This window comes from Podarcis filfolensis (genome assembly GCF_964270895.1).
Source record: "Podarcis filfolensis genome assembly, chromosome: 4".
In the NCBI taxonomy this organism is placed as follows: domain Eukaryota; kingdom Metazoa; phylum Chordata; class Lepidosauria; order Squamata; family Lacertidae; genus Podarcis; species Podarcis filfolensis.
The window spans coordinates 45,723,949-45,750,876 of record NC_139607.1 but is presented as its reverse complement, the minus strand read 5'-3'; the positions used below and the strand labels follow the sequence as shown (position 1 = coordinate 45,750,876).

Here is a 26,928-nt window from a genome sequence, read left to right as displayed (position 1 = left end):
AAAACTGCTTAGTCACACCGTTGGCCTACTGCTCTCTTCATTGGATAACAGGATTTTTCTTGTATATACTAGATGTTACTGACACTATAGTTAACGAACGTAAGGTTCCTTGACAGCTATGTGCAGCTGCACTGTAATAATAAGATACCTGCTCATCTGAAAGAATGATAAATGGGGTGCTTGGCAGAGGGGCCCTGAACTAAAAAAAAAAAGAACATTATACATTTGTTACCGAGCTTCTCATAGCTATAATTGTAAGACTGTGGAGTTGATCTTCAACTGTGGCATAAAGCTTTTGTGGACCAGAGCTATTAACACAGTAGTCCAAGTCCAAGGTAGTCCAAGTATGGACAAGTTACCATTCTGTGTTTCTTTGGAGAAAGGTACAGGGTTTAAGTCTAATATTAATAATAACCTGTAGCCCTCCAGATGTTGTTGGCCTACAACTGCCATCATCTTTGACTATTGGCCATGCTGGCTAGGGTGGAGGGAGTTAGAGCCCATAAACAGCTGGAGGGCTACAGCTTGCCTACCTGTGTAGAGCCTAAGGTAAAACTTTTGCATCTGATAACAAGAGCCTGGTAGTGTCTTCTTGCACACAGACCATAGTCAAGCAATTACTCCAATTGGCTCAAACATAGAATCACAGAATTGTAGAGTTGGAAGAGATAACAAGGGTAATGCAACCCCCCTGCAAGGCACGAATCACAGCTAAAGGATCCCTGACAGATGGCCATTCAACCTCTGCTTAAAAAATTCTAGTGAAGGAGAGTCTACCATCATTGAGAAGCGGTGGAGTGCAGTGCACTCAAATGAATTGTTACGTACTACCTCCCCTGTGAACGTTGGATGGGGAAAGACTATGTGTGGAAGTGTATCTTTTATCATTTCTTTTATACAAGAAGAGACTGGAATACGAGGGCAGAACCATTGAATGAGTCTGTGGATGCAGGAATGTGGCTGCAGGTCTTGGGTTTCTATTTTTGTCTTGTAAAACCACTCCTTCCAGTAATAACATTTTAACAAAGTGCTGATTTTGTACTTCGAATGGCATTGATTGGAACCACCATCAAACTAGAAGGATTAGGAGGCTCTATCTTTATGGGCCTAAAAGGAACTTCAAGTAAGCTGGTTGCTTTTCAGAGACTGTGTCATCTGTAGCAATTGGCACAACAAATGAATTCAAGGTCCCATAAACAAGCAAAAAATTGAAAATAATAAAACAGCAGCAACAGCATCAATTCTGTCAGTAACAAATGGATTCCTGTTCTAGCTTGCTTCCAGGCACACGTGAAGTCTCAAACTATGAGTGAAGAAACACACTCTGTCAGCCATACAAACAGAAACAATTTCAGGAAAAGATTCCAAGATTCAATGTGAACAGAATTCTAACAGGCAACAAAGAGCAAAATTAAGCCAGTTCCTCAAGTGCGTTGGCTTGGAGGGTTCGTGGTGACTCACTTGGCTGCGCGGGGTAATATAATGTCAGTAGATAATAAAGAGTCCTCATAATCACAAGCTCCTTTTCTTTGCTGCAGGATAAATGCATCAGCATCATCTCTGTTTCTCAGATAACCGTCATTTTCACAATGTGTAGCATCTTAATCAACTGCTGCCTTCCACTGCGCTGTGCATTATACACTTGTCTTGTTTTAGCAGGGACTAGATAAAAACACTTCTAGTTTAGGATCGATCCAGAGCAGCATCCGCCTATGTCCCCACTGGTCTATAATGGTGGCTGAGGATTGCAAATATCAGGCATCAGCTATGCAGATCAGGAAAGGTTAAAGCTAAATTCACAGCAACAAGGAATTAACTGAGCAAAGGAATTAACTGGACCAGTTTTCAGCTGCAGGCTAGGGTGTTGCTTCATTTGCACTGGTTTCTCCTCTGAAGGATGATCTCCTAGCCTGTGGAGACATCTCCTTCAGGAAATACAACTCCTGTTCTATATGGCTATTTGCAAAAAACACAGAATGGAATTTTCAGAGGGGAAAATGATGGAGAAACGCAATCTTTACTAACACTGGGGAAGTTTGGAGAAGAGGAGCTACTGCTGCACCCAGAGCCCCACCAGCTCCTGTTGGCCCGAGCTGAAGGTGGTGGTGGTGGGCAGATTTTTGCTGTGCCAAATGTGGGCCTTAAAGCCTCTAGCACTCTATCCCCATAAAGATTATTTCAGGGCTTTGTACTGGCTACCACACGTGGGAGACCTGTCACTGGTAGCTTTCTGCCTACTCAGGGGGAGCACAGACCTCCACCATAGTGAACCCCCACCTCTGGTGGTCCTTTCCACCACCAGCAGAGGTCACTGTGCAGAATCCTGTCCCCCAACCATGCCATCTATCGGTATTGGGAGTTGGGGTTGCAGCCTGGAAATTTTATTTTCTCTTATGCTACCTCAGTTGTTAAAGGGATGCGCAGATGAGATTGGGTCCATATTATTATCTACTCAACTAAGAAAGGTTTATTGCTACTGCTATTAGCTATTACCCTTTCCAGAATAACCAGGGGAAGCATTAAACCTTTACTGTGGACATCTTTGTAGCCTGGGATTATTGTTTATATTATAGCTGGGCCCAAGAATATTTTTTATCATTTTATAATTCCTTCCTCATTTTCTAATTATATTTTCATGTTGTAATTAATAATTATCATCAGGTAGAATGAATGCTGAGATTAGCCCAGCAGTCTGGTAGGCTTATGGATCAATGTCTTGTAACATACTAATTGAAATTTTACCAGACAGTAAATAAACCAATGCCCTTATTTTCTTTCTTTCAACCTTCAATTTTTAAGTAACATTTTTTAATACCAGCACAGGGTAATTCCTGAGTATAAATGGCTGTTTTACCCCAAGACATTTCTAAAGTATTAGAAGACTAGAAGTCTAAACCAGATTTTAAATCCAGTGCATGATCCTCAAGCCCGATGGTTCAGAGTATTCAGAAATTTGTGAATTTCTCTTGGACCAAGGTGGCCTATACTGAGAAACAATGTGGTTAAGTGTTTGCAGTGTAGAGATGAGCAGATCTTTTCTTTTCCATTGCATTCGCTTTCTGTAGGTTAACACCGATCCATATTCATGTTCAACTTGCAGAACAGACAACACCATTTTTGAAGTGGTGCACACATGATTTGACAGAAACTCTTAATCATGTATCCCCAGCCCATTTACAGACAACCAACACACAAAGGAATGCAGAGGAAGAATAAAAGGAATATTTATACAATTGCAATTGCATGATTCAGATAAGTTTTACTAGAATCTTCATGAACTGGAACATATATGCATTCAAAATGTATTTAAAAAAGATAGAGAGAAACAGGTGGGGACAAAGTCAACTTTAAAGGTGGCTAACATGAAAACCTCTGGAGCTACCCATCTCAAATTTGGCAGGGTTGATCCCCTCTGTAGGGGCTACTATGGCCCTAAATTTCATGTACCTACTTGAATATTGTTTGTGAGTCATTAAAGTGTCTGCTTTGGGTGCAACATAACATTTGCTACCGTCTTTGGAATTTACTTCACAGAACAGTTGTGGTGATAAAATAAAAAGACTCTACATACACTCTCATGAGCTCACCAGGGAAAGGGAAAAACACAGATGTGAGGAATACAATTTCTTCTGCACACTTTAGGAATGCGTGACAGTGCTTCATTGATGTGTCCCAAGGTAGTGGTGATGATCCTGTTGTCCTGGCCTTGAATAATCCAGGTCTGCCTGAATATATGGTACATGTCTAGGCAATGTGGTGCAGAATACATTCTCGTGATATATTACCACGGTGAAGAAAATACATTACCATGGTGAAGAAAACAGCTACAGCATGTTTGTGCCTTAGAATGAATTAGTTGCATACTTCATTGCAAACCCTGACCCAGAAACATAATTTCGTGTCTCTTCTTTAGTTCTTTTGGAAAATAATTACATTTGAATCAAGACTAACAGCTGGAAACTGTTGGCTTCAAACACATTCCTTCGCCTCTTGTTTTCTTTGCTATTCTTTATGTTTGCTCTCCTCCCCCCTGCCCAAAAGGATTCATTATTGACCTAGAAATAATGGTTCATCCGAACTGAAGCAGATTGTGACAAGCCTTTAAAACAATAAAAAAAGAAGAAACCACACAGCATTGATCAAGTATGTTTGGGGAAGATTCTTTCACCTAACACTAAATACAGAGTTTATGACAAGCCAAGCCTGAGCAGTTTGATTAGCAGACATTTCTTCTTTGCATGTGATCTGGGGTGTTGTGAAGGTCAAATCACCCATTTAAAAGATGAGTTAGAATCCCTTATAAAAGGCTGCCTGGGCCATACATTCAAAGGAAGCAACCATTTGCACAGTGAAGTGTTTATTGCTTACATGACATGAAACCTAGCATGCCTCTCAGCCAAGTTGGAATCACTCCCAAACAAGCACTGCAGATTTAATCGTACTCCTGAAAGTGTTTGGTTTTGGGTTTTGTCTGAACAAATTGCTAGAGAAATGAATGCAGCCAAATTAAAAAGAGAAGTGGGTGGGGGGAGAGAACAAGTGTGGGGGTGAACTGGAAAATGGATTGATTTCAAAACTGTGAAAATTGATTTAAGTCTACTAGGGATTCAGAGGCCTCTGGGGCATATTAAAAAAAAGAAGGAGGAATGATGAAAAGGCACGACAAGCATAGCAAATGAGGATAGATTGATGGTGTCTAGAGTACAATGTATGTGGAACGAAGCTGTCTGGACTCTAGTGTGGAATAAGCAACTTTCAAAAAAAAAAAAATCTAGAGTGAATGAAATTGCCTGTGGTGGAATGATTCTCTTTAGATTTTGAAAAGGAATGGCAATACCCACAATAGAATGACAAGTACAAGTGGGACCTGCAAAAAAAAAGTTGCAGTGCAGAGTGCTCCTGTTTACTGTCCCAGTTAGTCATTCACAGACAAACCTCAGTTCCCTGTTCCCTTGCTAATTAGTCACTCAGTATTCCACAACCACTGAACATGCTCATAGGGCTCCCACCCCACTAAACATGTTTTGTACTTCTGCAAACCTTGGCCTTCCGCAAGATGATGATGCTTCCCATATCAGTTACCTATGGCTAAACAGGCAACATCACTCAGGCCTAAACATTAGAAACAGGGGAAAGGAGCGGTACCAAGAACAAAACATTGCAATGTGGAATGCTCCTGTTCATTGTTGCAACGTATCAGCCATGCACTCTGCTCTCCCAAGATATTCTAGCCTATTCCATACCATTTCTTCCCTCCAAGTCAAGTCAGCATTCCAAGGTGGCTGAGCATGCTCAGTGCTCATCGGGGTGCCTTTGGGGTTTCCTCTCCTTATGTCCCCCCACATAAATACTTTTTGGACTTCTTCTACAAACCTTGGGCTTTCCCCAGGTGGGCTCATACCGTCCTTTTTTTCCAAAGGTGATGTCATTTGAGATACATAAGCAACAACACTCACTCCTATGCAGTGCAAATGGAAGGAAGGATCTAGCTAGGAATAATGGTGGGATAACAGTCTACAGTGGAATATTCTTTGATATATTTCACGCAAACTGTTAATTATGGAATTATTAGGGTTATGTTGTGGTGATATTATTGTTTTTATTCTGTGCTCTTCTTGTACCATTGCATTTAAAGACTGCTTATTGTCTGTGAATTGCTTTGGGAACCAATGTATTTGTGGGAAATGCTGCATATAAATAAAATGAATGACTTTATTTGTTGAAAGACTTATCAAAACAGCATAAGATTATAGCATGAAGACTAGAAAGAAAGGATCTCAATTAGAATTAATGTCATTATAATTCACCACTGTCACTTCAAATGAAATGCTTCCTGCCAATCTCTATGTAAATATCTGAGTGGACGTTTTATTTATTTTTTTACACCATTTGCTACTCCAGGGTGAAGTTAAAGGTACTTTCCTTGCTTCGAATTCACTGCTGCCAGTTATTCCTGCCATTCCAACGTTCCATTATTGATTGTATCATTTTGTATTAAGTTACTATCATTATTGTAGGGGGTGTTGGTTGGTCTCAAGACATTATAGAGACAACGCTGTCACACCAGCCTAGTTATTATATTTTCATGCATAAATAAAAGCCCTCCAATCCAGGCATGGCAATTCAATTCATGGGCTTTGCTCCCCATTCACCCCACTGTAGCGAATGAGATGCCACTATCCCTCCACACAGTGCTCTACAGCACTCGTATTTGATATTTATTCAGCACTAAATAAAGGAAGCAGGGAGCAGGTTTCGAAGAGAGGCTTGAGGAGCAAAGGGACCACGTCTCCATCGACCCATCACTCCAGAAATCCCTCCGCCGCCCGGCTGCTTGCGGCTGCCAGTCCTCCGCTTTCTATTCGATTTGTCCTGGACCTTTGCAGCCCCCGCGGGGAGTTTGCGTCAAAAGCAAAGCAAGGGGCGGCGAACGGGGGACTAACAAGAGGCAGCTGAAGATGGCAGGTGGCCAAGAAGAACGGGCACACATCCCTAGAAAACCTAAGTTTTAAAAAACTTTTTTCCCTCGTCTGAAAACCGTTTGTTGTCATGGGCTAGAGCCCGAGGAGAAAACTCCAGAGGGAAGCTTGGAAGCGCTCGTCTTTCGGAAAAGCCTCTCGGACGCCACAAAGGCCGCAGAGAGCGAGCGACCCGCCCCACCCGCCGCCGCCTCCTCCTCCTCCTCTCGCCCCAGGGCGAGGAATGCGCGGCGGAAGGGCTGGGGCGGGAAAAGGGGCGCGCGCTGGCCGCTGCCCGGGGCAGCCGAAAGCCTTTCCCGCCTTCTTTCCCTGGAGGGAGCCCTGCGAGTGACGTGCGCGGCGCGGCTCGACGCCGGCCCCCGTGCAGCTCCTCCCGCCCCTTGCCCAGACAGGGGGAGGGAAGAGGGGAGGAGTGATGTGCTGCTGGGGAGAGCCGGGCTGCGCGAGCCGAGAAGTGGCGACTGGAGGGAGCTGCCGCCTCCCCGCCTGCCTCGTCCGTACCTGAGCGGCAGGAGCCACAGCAGCAGCAGCAGCAGCGAGGTCCGCTCGCTCCCCTGGCTCGGCGCTGCTAGCCGAGGGGCGCCGGCTTCCCCGCTCGCCCATGGCTTCCTCCGGCAGCGGCATGGAGGAGGTGCGCGTCTCGGTGCTGACCCCGCTCAAGCTGGTGGGGCTGGTGTGCATCTTCCTGGCGCTGTGTCTGGATCTGGGAGCCGTACTGAGCCCGGCCTGGGTGACGGCCGACCACCAGTCTTACCTCTCCCTGTGGGAGTCCTGCGAGAAACTCAACAACCCGGAGACCTGGCGCTGCATAACTACCTTGAACAGCGGTGAGAGAAAGGGGGGGGCACCTGCCCGGCACCTTTTCCCTGCCTTCTTCTTGACTTGAAATCCCCCCCGTTCCCTCCCCGTCCCGCGCTTCTCCCTCTGACCCCACCCATTGCAGCAGCGCCCCCCCAAATCTCTTCGGAGTGGGTCCTCCCTGCTTCCCCCCCTCCATCCCGCCCCTAGAATAGCATCTCCTTCCCTCATCCCCGCCCCGCATCTTACCCGCCCCCCCCCCCGCTCAGGTTAGCCTTTTCCTCCGCAGCACCGGACTTCTCCTCTGCCCCCACTTTGCCCCCTCTTTCCTCTCCAGGATCCATCAGCGCCACCTCTTAACAGAACGCCTTTTCTTATCCTGAACACTTCTGCTTCCATAGCGGTAGCATCTCCTCCTCAAAACGCCTCTTTTGTCCCATCATCCGGAGTCGGCAGTCCGTTGTTACCCACGTAGGGCATTGCTCATTGCCCTCACATTGCCTCCTGCTGCCCACCTGGACCCAGCGGAACCCGCCTCTCCATCCCTGACCACTTTTCTATCCCACCTGACTTCACACCACAGCACACCCATCCCTGCATCCTAATTTGAACCTATTCCTTTTTTCCTCCCACCTCATCTCAGATCCTCCCCGGGAGCCTTTCTCATTGCCCAAATCCAAATGCCACATTCTGCTTTAGTTATGATCAATCCATCATACGTGCCCCCAATGCCCTTCCTTCCCAGCACCCCATGAGCTGCAGTCTCAAGTCTCCCATTCCAAGTTCCAATCCTCTACCTTTCCCTCTTGCTTATGCTGAATTTATTCTTTATGTCTGCCTGCTTATTTCCCCAGCTGTCCCTCCTCCTCATAGCCCCATGTAGACAGAGAAGCAATATGTTTAAATGATGTGTCTGTGAAGCAGGCAGTTAAGTATTTACATCTACAGACATACAGCATTATGCACTCCTTTTCTCTTGTCTTGGAAGTCAGGATACAGCAAGGGCTAGAAAACAGGGATAGCATTTTCAAAGTATTTGCATCATGTGCCCTGTTGTTTCTAATGAATTGGCGTATTTCGTTCATGAAAAGAGCTTCAATCCTGCATGTTGTGGTGTGAAGGTGGTTTGTGGATTATCTTGCTGTTGTTTTTAACTTCAAATCAGTATTTTACCCTATACCCAGTTCCCAGTCCTCAGGCTGAAGCTGACAAAAAAAAGTTGTGGCTTTCAGTTCATTGAATCTGTAACCAACATAAGAAGCAACACTCTCCTGTCGCTGTATTCTGACACTTTCCCTTTTTTGTTCTTCCTGTGCTCTTCTCCTTCTCTGTCCCTGATGAGAACTTTCACTAGGCAACATATGCAGCTTTGTCTCTCAGCCTCTTCCCCCCTCCCCCATGTACCGTATCTTGTTGGCCTTATTGGCATTTATCCTGTTTCATTTTTTCTTTCAGTAAGCAAAATAATATCTCCCCCAATGGAAAAATTGCCCCTTGAAATGAGCAAGATTGTTTCAAAATCATCCCTCCATCCCCATATCAAGTGGCTTGCTCAGTCTGCAAAAATCCTTTTTGTGAGAGTTGCTTCTATTTTCCACTGTATCACAGCTGCTTCTATAATCTCTGTTGGAAACATCTACAAGTTAAACTGTAGCCTTCACTTACTAAGCCCTAAATCTGGTTTTGAATCATGTATTATTACCCTTGTGTTTTAAGAAATTGTCCAATAAGAGATTGGTTTCCTATTGGTTTGACTGCCCGCTGTGTATTTTGCTACATACCTTTGTTTCTTTGAAAATTCTTAAAAATGTTCTTGGAGATCTTTGCTTCAAAACTGCAGCAGAGGTCCTTTCTTTTATTTTGTACTTTTTATCCTTCCATCAAGTAAGATTTGGTGTTGGGTGAGGTTTGCTGTCAATTGTGTCATGTAAAGTAAATCATTTTTATTTTATTTTTTAAATAATTGCTTCTTTGCGCTGTTACCAGGGAGTCTAAACAAACTTTGTAACAGAGCTGTATTTTTAAAAAATCTCTTCTCCCCTCCCACCCCACCCCCTGAAATTTATGTAGGAATGTCAGCTTTGACTTGATGTGTCTCCTTAGCAACAGGAATCCTTTTGCCCCTTTCTCTGTCTTCTAAAATGATATCCCTTGATTGCATAAAGACTTTTCAGGTGAATTGGGTGGAGGTGGAAAGTGGGGGACCAAGTTTCAGTTCAGCTGGTTTTACTTTATTTCCTTACCTTCCAAAGTATGAGGGATTAGGAAGGTTAAATAGTGCACAGATCAGCATTAGAGGACTGCTAAGCAATCTCCATTTGCATCTGGCAGACATCTCCCTTTTTAGATTTTTCCTATAGAAGTGTGAGTGAGGGGAATGGGTTGGATGTGAGCTGAAGGCTTGTCATTGCATTTTTGAACAATAAATGAATGGGAAGAGCAGGTATTTGTTGTTGTGTCTTCCTGAATGCCTTCCTGCTCCTTCAGGAAATTTCAAGGCTCTCCCATTCTATGAAGTCATAGACTAAGCTTTACTGTTTTTTTTCGGTTTGTTTAAAATAGTTTTCCATGTTTTACAAGCTGCTGGGAATGACTACTGAGGCTATTTTAAGCAAGACCTTTCCTTTAATTGTATCTGGGTATAGAGGCAAGCTTTGAAAGCTTTCCTGAAATATGAGAATGTGCACTGTTTACACAGACATACATATGCACAAATGTTTGTCCTTTGATACAAACAAATCCTTTGCACAAGCTGGCAAAAGGCCCTCATTGCATTGGGTGAGTAATGGATTGGGTCCTAAGTCTATAGTGTGATTTGTTCTACATTCACAATAGCCCTTTGTTGTTAAGAACTTAGCCATTTTTCTTCTACGTAAAACAAAGTATCCCTATTCTGTCTCATTGCAGGCAAGGCTTTTAAGGTTAAAATAATTGGGATATACTGGAAATAAGCAGAAAGAGCTTCCTTTAGGAAGACTTTTTAATTATGACACCAGGGCAAAGAGCATTGTCACTGGAGAAACAGAAGGAGCCAGAGGCACAAGGCATCTCCCCCTGCCGTCTTAAAACATTTGCTTCATTGTCCCTTGAAGGAGGAGCACCTCAAGTGGCACAATCAAGGGCAGCCACACACCGGAGCCTGCTAAAGCATATCCAGGGTTTAATTAAAAACCTTTGTCTTAATTAGACTTTAGGTCCTGACTGCTCTCAGAGAGGGCACGCTTGGTTGTATCTGCAGCAAGGAACATCCTCTGAGCAATTACCAGAAAACAGTCTCTTTGTCCAGTTTTGCTAACGGCCAGCATATCCCTTGTTAACTATATAATGTGCTATATAGCTGTAACACTAACTGAGCATCAGCATGTTTCTGCTAACACTGCTAATACCAAAGTGGGAGAGAGGGCTGTGTATATATTTTAAATATTTCAGGAGGCATCCATCCATATTAAATTTGCCTGATAATAAACTAGACATGCAGTTGTCCCCCATTTGTGCAGATGATTTAATTTTAAAAATGCATGTTTTGATCATGGCATTTTAAAATGAGTTGGTAGATTTCAGCTAAGATCCCAGACTCCCGGGCAGCCCTGTTGATTTCTCTGGAGCTACATGGAAGTAAAATTGTGAAGAGTCATAGCTTGGAAGTCTGACATTGTTGTTTTGATGTAGATTAGGTCATTTAAAATAGCAACATGGCTTATTCTTACATCAGAGCTATGTGTAAGTGCATGCATATTGTATTTTCTTATGGCATTTAGTGTGTGAAGAATGTAGCCCACATGTATTGCACACTGCATTAGGTTTTCAAAGCCTTTGCTGTAGAATCGTATGATGCTGAATTATGCTTGACATACTATGTTGTTTATTACAGATCAGGCATACTACCTTTGTAGTATTGGCAAAATTAAGTGGCACTTTGAGATATGGTCTTTCTAGACAATGTGTATTTTCACTTAAGCACATACACATGCATTTATACAAAAAAAGCCTTTTGGGAGTCTGAATCATCAAAATAATATTACACTGAGAAAAACATAAACAAACATTATAAAGCTTTCTTCTTTACAGGATATTATTGTTCTCTCTGGTGAAACATAATGTTTATACAGCAGAATTCAAATGTGTTCCTTATAACTTTTGGGAATCCATAGGACTAAATACTTACTAGTTTCATCTAGGATTTTTCAATGTATTGTTAAAAATGTAATGCAAATTAATTACTCCTTTATTTTCACATTGCATTTAGAATATTGGGGATCCAAAATTCAGCCCAATCAAACTGTTATTTTAAAAGATAAAGTTGAATTGATAGCTTCTGGGGATTTGTTCTTTGTTTTGGATGAGGAAATGAAGTGAGATCTAACTTTACCGAAATATTGCAATATCCCATTTTAAATCTATTATCTACTAACTAACCTATGTTTTAACAGTCATAGTTTGTGTGTCTGCTTATTTTGCATGAGAGCAGCTGTTCCAAGCGGAATTGACAGCTCAAAAGCAGCTTCCTCCTGGGAATATGTAGATCATGGCTTTAACTGAGTTGATAGTGATGGATATTTGCAAATAGCTCAGCAAGACTGATAGTCACAACACACTGTTCTTCCCTGCCTTCCTGGAAATGTTTTCTTAAAACTGAAAAATAATAGCTAAGCAGAATGGAAAAAGCAATTGTTAACATAAAAAGTTTTACAGACTCCATGGCCAACAAGCTGTATAAAAGGCAAATTCATGTCTTACTCTGAAATGTAACTAGAAGATGGATTTTAAAGAAGGCTTTATTTTAAAGCTTTCCAGAATGTACCCTCTTTTCCACAAAGGAGTAATTGTGATATATTGTATAAGAATGCAAATCTTTACAGCATCCTTGCATCTGTGGTGGAACCCCTCCCCATTTTGAACAAGTTCAAGATGCTTCCTCTGCAATCCAGGAAGGCTAATCTACATAGAGTGTGGTGCTGATAACACCAAGGTTGCAGGTTCAATCCCCTTAAGAGCCACCTGCGTATTCCTGTATTGCAGGGGTGGATTAGATGACCCTCACGCAGTGGCGTAGCGTGGGTTGTCAGCACCCGGGGCAAGGCAAGTAATTTGCGCCCCCTAACCCGTGGATTTGCGCCCCCTAACCCATGGATTTGCCCTAACCCCAGATGTTGCGCCCGGTGCGGCCGGCCCCCCCTGCACCCCCCACGCTACGCCACTGCCCTCACGGTCCCTTCCAACTCTACAATTCTACGATTCCATGATTCTTCTAAATCTTTTATTCTCTGCTGGCAAGGCATGCAGCAACTGGGGGTGTCTAAATGGTCCTCACCGGCAGCCATACCACTAAATAGATAGTAGTTACTTTGAGGAATTGGATAGAAATGTGCAAAAATCACATTTTAAAAAGCAAGCACATCAATATTTCTGACACTTCCAATTCAGAAATCCTTATCCAGTTCAATGGATTCTATAGTATAGTGGTACCTCTGGTTATGAACTTAATTTGTTCTGGAGGTCCATTCTTAAGCTGAAACTGTTCTTATCCTGAGGCACGCTTTCACTAATGGGGTCTCCCACTGCAAGCGCGCCTCTGGCGCGCAATTTCCGTTCACATCCTGGGGCAAAGTTTGCAACCAGGAGCAGCTACTTCCGGGTTAGCGGAGCTCGTAACCTGAAGCGTTCATAACCAGAAGTGTTCGTAACCAGAGGTACCAATGTATTGTTTATTAATTTCTACAGATTTGTAGATTGCCCTTCATCACTTCAGTGCGATCTCAGAGTGGTTTCACATGCACATGCACACAAAATAAGCAAAAAAAAATAAAAACAAATGTTGAAACAATACATTTAACAAAATAGTAATAGGGTAACAGCATAAAGCATGAATAGTAATAGGGTCACTAGTGGTTGCTGGTTAGCTCCAAAAGCCCATGTTATCTTTACCTGCCAGCAGAAGCCCATAAGAGTCTCCATTATTTGGATTTCCAGAGGAGGCGACTTCTAAAGTCAGGGACCACATCAGAGAAAGCCCTGTCATGCACCACCATGTGGGGGACCAAGCCCATTGAAGGAACCACAAGAAGCGCCCACCTGTCAGCCACATAGCCCTAGACAGATGGCAAAGTCATGGACAAACATGGGCGACTTTAAAAGAGGATTAGACAAATTCATGGAGGACAAGGCTATCAGCAGTTACTAGCCATTATGCTGTTCTTTGTCCACTGTCATAGGCATTAGGACTCTGAATACCAGTTGCTGGAAACTGCAGGTGGCCAAGTGTGCTTGCAGTCATGTTCTGATTGCAGGCTGCACACAGGCATCTGGTCAGCCACCGTGACAACAGGATGCCCTGCCAAATAGGTATTGGCCTGATCTACCAGGCTCATCTTATGTTCTTAAAGGAAAAGGTGCATCAACACTAGGGTCGCCCACATTAAATAAGTGGTTAAGGGTAACTGCATGCAGCAATGTGCACGTTGATCACTACTTCACATGCATCTGTGCTTTGTTAATATTTCACCTGAAAATCTTTGAATCAAAGTTAGGTGTTTTGAGGGCTCCATCCGGCTCCTTGGTAACCTGCCCAGATAATGTGTGACCTGATTTTATTGATGTTCCAGACTATGAATAAAATAAAGGAACAGTGCCACCACAGGTAAAGCATTGTTTTGTTCCTTGCAAGTGTGGCAAAACCACTGTGGCTTTGTATAAGCACTGCTGCCATTAAAGTTGTTCTGGGTTGTGCTCATTCGTTCCCAACCGGATTATTCTGAAATGCATTAAATATGAATTGCAGGTGGCAAGATGGGGTCTAGTTTGTCCAAGCCTTGTATTTCTGCACCTGTTCCACAACCGCCCTAGTGGCCAGTTCATAAGAAGAATGTTTCTGTATGGCAAAAGTATGCCATCATTTGTATTCCATTCATTCATTTATTACATGTATCTCCAAGGAGGTAAGGGTGGCGTACATGGTTCCCAATTTATCTTGACAACAACTCTGTGGGGTAGGTTAGGCTGACAGTGAGTGGCCCAAAGTCACCCAGTGAGCTTCATGGCTGAGTGGGGACTTGAAACCTGGGTCCAGTCCAGCACTTTAACCCACTGGATCCCTGTCTAGGAATGAAAAGGTCAGTGCATGTTCCTATGCTCCATAGGGTCACATCACCAGCACTATAGCAATGTTTCACCAGTACCATTCATTTCCTTATGTAGTCAGCAGCATCAATGCCTGTACTCACCTCTAGTCAAAGAAGAGCTAGAGTCAGGTCCACTTGAAATCTTTGTGCATCTTGCAGGGTAGTCCTATAGGTGTCTACATAGAAGTAAGCCAAATGTGGATTGCTTCCAGGAAGTCTGTATATAGGATTGCACTTCTAGGAAAGGTTGCTCATTTGCCTTTAGCATTGTGTGCCAACACAATATCAGGAAAGAAACACAGCACCCATGTTTCTTTGATTATGATCTAGTTGTGAGTGTGCACATTATCACTTGGTCCTGTGAAGAGACACTAACACACACAGGAATGGGATGTCAGGGAGCAGCTTCCACAGCTTACTAACTGCCTCTTCGAGTTCTTGCACCTTAAGAATCAAGTGAGCAAAGGTTCCTTACCATGCCTGAGATGTCACCCAAATCAGGGAGAAAATACTGATGGAATATATGGTGAGTGGCCTAGAAAAGGGAGGAAACGGCAAACAGAGCAACAGACACATGTGCTTTAAGATCTCCCAGAAAAAGAACATAAGTGAGCCCCAACCCCAAACCAATAAAATCCCCATTGGTCAGTTTTTAGAGGATAGACATAGCTGTGCTGGTTACCTCAATTAACTTATGGTGAAAAGGCTACACACACATCTTGTGTTTTAGACACATCAGGAATAAATGCAGACTGCCAGACAGTGGCTCTTCCACTTTTCAAATGAGCATTTTTCCAGCCCTATGTGAAGATGCCAGGGATAGGCTTGGGCCTTCCATTGAGTTATAGCCCCTTTCTCTGTGTCTCTCATAACTCTTCTAGATCTTTCTGGGAAGTTTGTGCTTGGACCATATCATGTATAAGCCAACTGTTGTATTCAGTTTTGTTTTATTCTAAGCATGGAAGAAATCTTCAGTGAAGTGTATCCTAAACTAATTTATCTTGCTGTTACTGCTTTTGTATATTGCAGCATTTAAAATTTTAATGCCTGCTTCTCCTTTAAATATTTTTAATTGGGCTTCCGGAATTTAAAGGATGCTTTTACTGCTAGTGATAATATAAGTAGTCTAAATATTTTATGAGGTTTATATTTAGAATCAAGTGGACTGTAACCTTGACTCATACTCAGTTGCAAAAGATGATGCGGTAGGATTCATATTCATAATCAGTGGGAGGAGGTAGGTGCTAGCTTAGGGAATATTGACTTCTTCAGTTAATATAAGGCAGTGTTTTTTTCCTAGAAAAATTGATGCTGGTACTCACCATGAAATTGTTACAATAAGTGCCACACTTTTTAACAACAACAACAAGGTGCTGGTACTCCGTACCCTTGAATTCCCCTGAAAAAAAGCACTGATATAAGGAATAGTAATTATTGGATCACTGTCAAAATGAGAAACAGTAACAGGTGGCATTCCACAGGAGCCCCTTCAGTTTAGTGCTGTCAACATATCACTACTGACTCCGATGGAAAAATGGAGAGTATAGAAAGTTAGGAGACAAACCAACCAAAGTTAGCACTTTATACACTTCAGTGGAAAAGTGAGCCCACATGGCCAGCTCTCTTCCATTGGAATTAATGAGAATGACCACTTGCTGAACCGTTCTCCAATTTCTTCTGTGCTAGAGAACTAGAAAGAACTGCATATGCTACAGAGCACAAGATAACAATATTTTATGGTAGAGAATTCTATAGTTTAACTTTCACTCACTACCCAGCTTCATTGGATGACCCCAAGTTCTAGCACTATGTGACAGGGAGAAAAACATACCTTTGTCCACATTCTTCAACACCATGAATAATTTCTACACCTTTATCATATGTCCCCTTAATTAAATAAGAAGTTCCAAACGTTGCAACCATGTGTCAAAAGGGAACTGCTCCAGCCTCCTGATAGTAACGACTGCTGTTCCCCTTCACTTTTTCTAGTTCTACAATATTATTTTTAGGATGAGGTGAGCAGAACAGTACATGGTATTTGAGGTGGGCTCATACCATAGATTTGTATAAAGGCATTACAATACAGGCAGTTTTATTTTTAATCCTTTCTTTAATGATCCCTAATATGGAATTAACCATTTTCACAGAAGCTGTATGCTTGGTGATCATTTTCACTGAGCTCTCCACCACACCTCTAAGATCCCTTTCCTAGTCAGTCACTGCCAGTTCAGACCCCATCAGTGTATTTTTTGTCCCAGTGTGCGTCAGTTTATACTTCTATTGATGTGTGTTTGCTATGTTATTGTCCATTTATCCGGTTTGGATAAAACCTTTTGGTGCTCTTTCCAATCCCTTTTTGTTTTTACCCATGAATAATTCAGTGCTGTCAGTAAACTCATCCACCTCACTGCTCACCCCTAACTAAAAGTCATTAATGAGCAAGTTAAAACCCAATATAGACCCTTGGGGAATCCAACTTATTACACCTTATCTTGTGAGAACTATCCATTTATTCCTTCTGTCTGCTTCCTGTTCTTTAATCCATTTCCAGTCTATAAGAGGACCTGTTCTCTTATCCCCATGGCTAAGTTTACTCATAAGTCTTTGGTGAGGGGCTTTGCCAAAAGTGTATGGCCAACTTATCCTGCAACTTTCTCAAGATTCAGCTCTCTAGCTTGTGAGGCCAGTGTGTGCAAAGAGGATATATCCATGCATTGTATCTATTGTACACAGTTCAAGTGCCACTTTAGTTATGATGCTTGGTTTGCCCGATGCCTAGTTATGACACTTGGAAATAAATAAAATGTTATTTAAGACAAGTAAAAATAAAATTTTGACAGAAACTATTTATGTTGAATATTTTGAAATGTGGCTACTGTTGATTTTCAAGTGCAGTAACTATGAAAATAGAGGCACAGTAACAAGAAAAAGAAGCAGCAAATCGGAGGAGAGGGGAAGAGCTGGAGGGCAGACAAACACAACACATGAAATCAATGAGATAAAACTAAATAGCTGAAAGAGATCATGGAAGTTACTAAGGCATGAATAAAGTTGACCCAAAATGCCTTCATTCAGTGCAATGATAGGAAAACTTGTCTATGGAATTGATACTCCCCACAGTTATAAGGGCCAAACTAGATGTGATATTAAATGTGGCTTTGCATTTAATATGCAGGCTTTTGTTTTTTGTTTTTAAAGCAAATCACATCTGCTGGGGACAAAAGTCATCATTAATGAGTTTGCATCAGGCATGATATTTGCATTGTTGCTAATGCAGTGTTTTCTCCCCATACAAATACCCAGTTCAGAGGAGATGTTTTCCTCAGGCCCACATCACTGGTGGAAAGGCAGGAGCAACAAAGTGTGACAGCCAAAGACAGCTGACAAAGAATAGAATTGAGGGGTTTAGGTAGGGCTACAGTGATCCACACCTTCAGTATTCTTATTGGCTGAGCCTGGGGAAAGATACTGGGCTTTGGCTATCAAAGAAAACAGCTGTTGCTTAAAGTTGGCTCCCAAATAAAAAGTGCCTTTCCCTCCACACATTATTATACTACCTCAACAGACTCCCATATGAACACACAAGGCAGCAGTGAAAATAATGCATGCTGTGTCGCTTGAAGTTTCCAAACTTTTATATAATGGTTTGGGTTTTCTTGATTTGTTCCTTCTATACTGTATTATAGGAGAAACACAGTGTCCCACTCCACTTTCTGAGAATAAAGAGTGGCTCAGATTTTAGAGTATTTACATAGTACAGTTGTGTGTTTTTATTTTGGGTATATTAATATGGTTTAATTGTCAGCCTTCTCTTAAATGACAGTTATCTAGTTACTTTCAGGTTTTTGTCTAAGGAGGCGATTGGTAGAGGGCAGTAACAAAGAGGTGCAGAAGGAGGCATTATTATTATTGTTTCATTTTATATCCCCCTTCCTCCTAAAGAAGCTGTGGAAAGTGGATGTTTCTATTGCCTGTGTAGAAGTGCACAAAGAAGTAAGAAACAACAGCATGAATGTTTAGATTCTAATAACACTCTGATACAGAAGTAGCGTGTGAGGTGAAAGGTAGGATATTGTGATATTTTGCTTAGATTAAACTGATTTGTTGTGGAAGTTCAATATAGCATGGAGGTTTATTGAACACACTCCAGCAGCTTACCTATGGTTTGTTTACTGCCAGCATAATGGGAAGTCATGTACTGTTTGCTTACAAACCTTGGCTATTCTTACTATGGCTCAGCATTGCATGTGAACCCAGCATCGACCTCAAATTCTCACCAAAGTACAAAGGCACAAGGCAAGAGCAGCTGGGAAACAAATCAAAGTTTGGAGAAACAATCCATGAATGTCTGAGGGAGCAACTAATGGTTAACTTGCCTTAGTGTTTTGTGTGAACCAAGCCTTTTTGTTTTGCACTTGGAGAATCTAATCTTACAAAACATGACACCACAATGGGGAATCACTGAGGTTGTTATAGCCACCAACATCACTATGAATACTCTTTTATCCTGTTAAGGAGAGAATGGGCAACTGTTTTACTGACATGAGGTGGATATAGTGGCATGAGAAAGGGAAAGAAGGTCTGAAATTTTGGTACAAGGGGATGAAATATTTCCTTTCTTCCTATCCCCCAAATACTGACCTTGCTCAGGAAATTTGATTACCCTTCTGCAAGCATGATAATAAATTTGTTGTACATCATGTGAAACATTCTTTTAATTTTACTGTTCTACTTTAAGTTGTTGTAATTCAGTGTCTGAAGATGGTGATACTATTTTATACCTGTATGATGCCATTCAGGAGGATTGCAGGCAGTGTTAAGGTGTTGCAATAAAACCCTTTTGCAGGGGAATTTCTTCAGTGGTGGTGGTGGTGGTGAATTATTTTCAAGGATACCACAGTATTTTCTGAGCCTGCCTGGCTACACTTCTGAATCCTAACTAGAAAAATAATGATTGTTCATTGACACGATACTGTCACAAAAAAGATACTTTCGCCTCTCCCAATTTATCCCATGTAAGTGAACTGCACAATGAGAAGACAGATATTGCATAAAACAAGAGTGAGAAAACTGTGGCCTTCCATAAGAATATAAGAAGAGCCTGCTGGATCTGACTATTGGCCCATCTAGTCCAGCATCCCGTTCCCATAATGGCTGACCAGATGCCTATGGGAAACCCACAAGCAGGACCTAAGCATAACAGCACTCTTCCCTCCTGTGGTTTCCAGCCATTGTTATTCAGAAGCATACAGCCTCTGACAGTGAAGGTAGGGCTTGTAGCCAGTGACAACCGTATCCTCCATGATTTGTCTAATCCTATTTTAAAGCCATTCAAGCTGATGGCCATCACAGTCCAGATGTTGTTGGCCTCTAACTTCCATCACCCCAACCTTTGGCCATGCTAGTTCTCCATTTATCGGCTTAAAGCATTTGTGCCTATCCAAAAGAATCAATTTTTTGAAATAGCTGCCATAGATCATCATGTCTTATTTGCAGTTCCATACGGGGGGGGGGGACATTTTCTCATTCTAGGTAAGAATTGAAGCATCATAAGTACACTTCCATTGAACTTATGCTTCTTAGTGTTATTATACTTTACATTCAACCACTTAGTGGGAAAATGTATTTACCCAAGAAATCATCTTCTGCTGAAACATAGAAGATCAATAGAAATAGTTCTAAAAATTATATTTTGGTCTGGTACTAAAGCAGCATTATATTTTAAATTGCAAAGGTTTGTATACTCTAGTGTGCTGGAAAGTCTGACAAGTGATGTAATAACTACTATGTTCAACTGTGAAAATCACACTGGGTAGTGATGTACAGAATCAGGCTGTGACTGCATTTTAAAACAGATCAGACCTATGTCACCCCCTTTTTTTAATCAGCAAAATATTTTCTTCACATAACCGGCAGATATATTTTTTTAAGTCACTGGCAATGGAATCCTGTGCATGTCTAATTTCCCATTGGGTTCAGTGGGGCTTACTGACAGGTCAGGAATCCAGCCCAAATACTAATTTCCTGGATGATCTTACCATATGTTGATGTTTGGGTAAACTATTTCCCTGCACAAAAACTAAGGGGAAAAGTCATCTCAGAAAAGTCCCTTCATATGTTAAACACAATGTCTCTTCCCAGTTAAAGGGGCAGTAGGCCCATGCAGCAGTACCTGCGCTTTAGGGTCGGATTGCTCCCGGTCTGTAAAGATCCAAACATGTAAACGTGAAGTGGGGAACTGAATGTGGTCTGTGGGCCAGAACCTTATCTTTCCTATCCCCTGTGGCTTGACAGGTGGCTGTGTTTGCCCAGCTATCCATCATAATGATGTCCCACGATAACCTGTTTATGTCTGCATCAGTGATCATCTGGTTGTTGTGGAACACTGTGCAAGTCCCTTTGGCCCAGAAGCATCTTCACTCACTCCACACATTACATTACATGTGATACCATGTATAGGGCAGGTGGGCACAGTATGGCCAAAGCAGATTCATGGGCCAACTGGGGTCGGCTAATTAGACCCATTGGTCAAAATTTTCCATTTAATGTGTGGATATCAGGGACAAAGCCAAGGAGCTGTGCAACCCTAGGGGTGTGAACAACACAGACCTGCTGCCCTGTTAATTCACATGGGCCTTTTCACAAAAGGGTCATAGTGTCTTACGCTAAGGAATGGCCATCTGAGTGAGTCCTTTATGTACACAGCTTCTAAACATTAGTGGCTTCAATCTGCTTCATAGCACAAAGACAGATTTATATATTTCTTGCATTGGGATTGCCTACATGTTTAGAGAGTTATCAGTGACAGCAATGAGAATCTGTGTTTCTGAAGTTTGAAACAAGTTCTTGTAAATATTTGTAAAGCAGACAGTTTGCTTTGTAGGGCTCTGATGCTTCAGTGTGGTCAAAATGTAGCTATTTAAACCACTTGCTCTGAAATTTTGAAACTGAATCAGGGATTGTAAACTCACAGTGTATGGATGTAACAAACTCCTGTTTAATCTGCTTTAACATAATGAAGTGTGTGTTATTGAGTTACTCCTGAACCCTTGGGAAGGCTGTTGGCTTCACCACAAACTCCCATTATATTGCAATGCCACCATTCAGCCCAGTTTAGGAAGCTTATCAGATGTACAGTTAGTTGTGATCTTATTGGATAATGAAACAAATGGAACAAGAGTCTATTGCTGTACATTCAATGCTTAAATTTCATCCGATAACCTACATAACTTTGTGCTAAAAATATATTGGTCCAAATACAGAGAATTCTGTGCTTATGAAATCAATAGGACAAGTTCGTTGTGACTAATTTAGGTCCCATTAATAACTGGATCATAATTTCTTTGGATTTGTATAAAAATGAATTAGTTCTGCCTTTTTAATTCATCTATCTTACATGGCTGTTGTGAGTATAAATGGTAACAGCAGTTGCAGAGCAGTTCCTGTTGGCGATTAGCGTACTGTACATGCATTTGAAGACTTCCCAGAAGGTTCAGTTGGTGCAAAACAGTTGTTAGAGTGCAGACTTGAAACTGGGTATTTGGAACAGATCTTGCCAGTCTTAAATAACAGTATTGGCTCCCAATCTACTTCAAGGCACCATTCAGAGTGCTGGTTCTTACATTTAAAGGCTACAAGGACTGTCTTGTGCCAGGACACTGAAATCTTTTCATGAGACTCTCCTTTGAGTGCATCTGCCATGAGAGATGAAGCAGATAGTGACCTAGAACCAGTACCTTTATTAAGTTTTAGAGCTCTCTCCCCAGATAGACTTTCCTCATGTCAAATTTGATGTCATTTCAGAGTCAGGTGTAACATTTTTCTTTGCTCAGGCATTTTCCATATTGTAGTTTTCTATTGCATTTCAACCAAGCTGTCACTAATTTATTTCAAAAGGTGTTTTATAGTCTGCAGTTTTAATGTTGTTTTATTGTATTTTTAAATCTTTCGTTATCTGCTCTAAGGTTCCCTAGCTGAAGAACAAGGAAAAAATAAATTAAAAGAATAAAAGAAAGTTAATTGTGACATAAACTAGATCTGTTCTATCTGAGCCAGCAATCCATAGTTAGGAGTGGTATGCGTGATACACTCTTGTGTATTACCGGTAACTCATTGTACTGCCACAAAACTACAAAAAAGAGCCTGTAGGTCCACAAAGGGACACAGTGTGAAGATAGTTTAAATCAGCTGCCACAGGAAAAGTGGCCTGCATGCAGTGACCTTACTCAGTATACATTTCATATGCATTGCATTCCTGTGCTGCTGTAGACCTATTTTGCCAGTCAGTTATGAGGCAGGAGAGCAGGGTCATTTTCACTAAATGCAGCCCTACCATTATGACTCAGGCAGGCCCCTCCCCAATGCTAGCTAGAGACTGGGGATCAATGTGTTGTTTCCAACACTGTCCATGAAGGTTAGGAGTACAGTGATTTGACTGAGGACTTTTCTTCCAAGCAGGTGTGAAAAAGTCCATTTCATTCAATGGGATACTAGAGAACTGACTCTTAAACAAAGGTATAGTGATTAATCATTTATCCGTGAACTGGCTATCACAAATTCACCATATGTTCCTCCTACCATGATTTCATTCAATATGCTTTTCTTTCTTTTCTTTTCTTTTTTGAGTGGGGGAGTTGGGGGATCTATATCTGTTTATGTAAGACTATCACGTGTCAAAGGTAGTGGCTTGTTTCTTTAAAACTTGTATCCATGTATTAACAGTGTGGTATTGATATAATGTGATAGGTAATTTTCTCCACTCCAGTTGTAATAAAAATTGAACACAATGAATGTATCACTATGCAATTATCCACACTTCCATTACAGCTTCACATATAGAATTAAGTTAAATCTTATGCATGGCTCATTTTCATACCTTTTAGAAACTCTTGACCAGCCCCCCCCCCCCAATCCTAAAGTGATTACAGACTAAGCACCCAGAGTTTGAGGTCACAGGAGACACCCTACTTGCTTTTGGTTATGCTGCCCTGCTGCAGACTTCCTCCCAAACATTTGTATAGTGTTGGGAAGTGGCTGGTGCAGGGTCCCTCATGTGATGTTAACTTGAGCATCCAAACAGGACTTGTTGGAACCAAAGAAAGTTTTGTTGAATTCTTTCATAAGCCTTCAATTACTTACATCTCTCTGTTTAACAGTACAGTACTGTTCTGTTCTGGTGTGTTGAGTGTTTTGGTTGGGGGGGGGTTGCATAAAACATTCAACTACCTACAGTTCTCTTTCTAAAGTAAAATAAATATTATACACATGTGTGACAGAATTTGCTCTTGAATTTGAGAGCAGCTCTACCCTTGCCTCAGCTCTTGCTACATTTCATTAGCTTGAAGAGCCTTTAGAACTCTTGCATTAAGAAATTCTAAATTAGCTGGGGGATTTTAATTCACCACACTCATTAAATTGGCTTTGAAAATCTCAGCCCAAGATTATTTGGTGTATTGTGTTTAACCTGATTTTGTGCCATCAATTATATAACATAATGCCCTATTTCTTTTGCGGAGAAGTCCTGTTTTAAAATTAATACAACTGTGGGATTGGAGAGCATGCAAACTAAGTTCCCAAAGTTATACAGTATAAAAAAAACTTTTGTCTACACAAAGCACAAAATCCTGTAGTCTAATTTGTTGCAAATTGTTGTTCTTACCTAGGCTCACCAAATACATTTTTCTGTGTGAGGCAAAGAAGCCAGTGGTGTCCCGTCCTAAGTCAACCTAGGAAGAAAAATCCGTACACTTAAAAAATAAAATAAAATTATAAGTACGTCCAAGGTCCTTCCTGACATTTTTCCTTTCTTTTAAAGACCATTTAGCAAGTGGTCTTCCTGCACTGATTGAACACATTTCACTAAAAAGCTACTGGAAGATGTAGTATGGTATGACAGAGTACCCCTTCCTGGGTAGTTAACAAGAGAAAAAGATGACTGCCCCCAATGTACACATGGGGGCAGCTATATTTTTATCTGTGTGTGAGTGATCATAAAATCATAGAGTTGGAAGGGACCCTGAGGCCATCTAGTTCAGCCCCTAGTGCAGGAATCTCAACTAAGATCATTGGCCTATCTAGTGTAGTATTGTTGCTGCTGACTGGCTGTAGATCTCCAAGACTTCAAACAAGAGACTTTTCCATCTCGACCTGGAGAATGTGGGACTTTTTGCATGGAAAGCATGTGCTTCCAGTGAGCTACAGCCCTTCCCACCACCAGGATCCAACTGCAGGGCCTGAAAGAATGGATTCAGTTCCCCTGTGCTCCTATTTTCTTGCAAAATAGCTGACTAATGATATTTTATATTATAAATGGTCTCCACATACTGTTGAACTGTGGCCCTGAATGTTTTAAGATTAGCCGCTGGGGCTCTTCTTTGCATTCCACTGTTAGAGGAGATTCATTTGGTGGTAAAACAAGATGGATTTTTCTCTGTGGGATGCCCTCCCCTTGCACGTCGTCCGACATGGTTGTCATTTTGGTGCCAAGTGAAGTAGTTCCTATTTTTAGGTTTTGAATGAGTGTCCGTTTTAGCCTTCTCTGTTTAGCTGACTTGAACTTTGCTTGCTTGTGTTTTTTTATGTTGTATCCTACCCTGATATTTGTGCCAATGAATAACAGGCTATAAATCTTTAAAATAAATATAAATTGTAGCCTGGACAAGTATATCTGAAACAACAGAATTGTTTTCAATCAGAAGTATCATTTGTTTTGGTGTATTTATGTTCCACCCATCATTCAAATGCACCTTAGGGTTATTGGGCCATTAATAGCTCTAGCTAACTAACTGTTGAAATTCAAGTGCGTTCATAGGTGCCAGCTACCCGGGGTCCTGGGTGCCCAAGCACCCACAAAATTCCCCAGGGGCCAGGCATGGAAAAGGTTTGGTGTCAGGGCCATGCATGCCACATGGCACCCACAGCCCTGGGCACCCATGGTCACAAAGCCAAGCTGGCACTCCTGAGTGTGATAATTTGCAAATAGCCCTCTGATGGTTTTACTATGAGTTTTTCCATTCTACTTTAGTCATACCAAGTTCTATTGAGCTCCTCACTATTGCAAACCTTTTATAACTAAAGCTACAGTTCTGCCACACTTCCCTGGGAGAAAACATGCATAGGATTGTGCTGTAAATTAAGGAAGGGGAATCCCATTAACTACTATAGGAAAGTGGTGAAGAGATAAATGGTCAATTTTATAAGCACCCAATATCTGCATTACACAGAATCTTGCAGTTTTTCCTTTGGTACCTAAAATAGAATACATACAGATAGCATCTTAAATCTGACTAAGAGAACTGTCCTGAAAAGCTATTTTTAAAAGTCTGAATGCAATTGTGTTTTCTGTTATGAATACCACCTTTCTGTGTTTACTGGAGTCTTGGTTTGTTTTTGCATTTTACATAGACATCCTTTTTATATGAGTTACTATCTAGTTTCAATTATTTGTGTTTCCTTCTCTCTGCAGACTGGCAGATCGCTACACTTTCTATGCTGTTGGGTGGTGCCGCCATAATTCTTATAGCTTTCTTGGTTGGATTAATTTCTATCTGTGTGGGATCCCGGAGGCGGTTCTACAGACCAGTTGCTGTCATGCTGTTTGCAGCAGGTAAATCAAACAGATTGGTTCTCTGAAGTATGCTAGAATTTCCTAGCTGTAGTTTTACGTTTGTGCAGGAAAGAGTGACTCATTGTACATTGTAAGCCAATAATCAGATCATTGCCCAAGGTTATTTCAGAAGTTCTTGATTATACAGCATGATCAACCTTTGCTTACATGACAAGGAATCTCTAGCACCCATGGCCAAATCATTCACAGCTAAGCATTCATGTGCAGTAATTGATGCCTTAACTCAACCTGTCTTGCATTCTGAAGCATTATCATGCTATTTTTAAAAAAACAATCCCTTATTTCTCATTTGAAAACTCAAGAATATCAAGTGATCCAGAGGTTCTTTACATAAACTGGGCTTTTTCAAATTTTTTCATTCCCTGGTATGTGAAAATAGTCATGAGATTGATGTGATTTAAAGGGTTATTATCAGAGTGTCAGTTCATTCTTATCGAATTCTTCCATTCAGTTGGGTACATACCTGTGTGGTGAAAATCTGTCGCAAACCAAGTTGAACATGTGGAGATTTGTAATCATAGCTTCACTTTTTTACTGTACTTATGAATATGGAGATGACTGCTCATTCCCCATGTTTGCACTGCAATTCATCATAGGCTGTCTCTACTGAATAACAACAACAATAGTAATAGTAATAGCAATAGTAATAGTAATAGTAATAGTACCCTGCCCATCTGGCTGGGTTTCCTGGTCCTTTCCCCCCTTATTATTATTACCTGTATTTTAAAATATATCTTTTTTAATGTTTTAATTCTATTAGTGTTTAACTGCTTTTTAAATTACTATCTTTTCTGTTTTTACTTTTTCTATTTTATCTGTAAGCCACCTTGAGTCCCGGTCGGGGGAAAAGGTGGGATATTAATAACAATAATCTACCGTATGAAGAATCCATGAACAGGACTGCATG

The 26,928-nt window shown here is 41.4% G+C and overlaps 1 protein-coding gene across 1 annotated transcript in view; it reads left to right on the top strand.

The window, feature by feature from the left end:
- The first annotated feature begins 6,696 nt into the window (after positions 1-6,696).
- TMEM47 (transmembrane protein 47) overlaps positions 6,697-26,928 on the top strand; it is a 31,150-nt gene continuing 10,918 nt past the window's right edge. The window contains exons 1-2 of the mRNA XM_083612437.1: positions 6,697-7,306; positions 25,860-26,000. Of these exons, the coding sequence (XP_083468563.1) occupies positions 7,081-7,306; positions 25,860-26,000 (367 nt within the window). The 5' untranslated portion in view covers positions 6,697-7,080. The remainder of the gene's footprint in view (positions 7,307-25,859; positions 26,001-26,928) is intronic.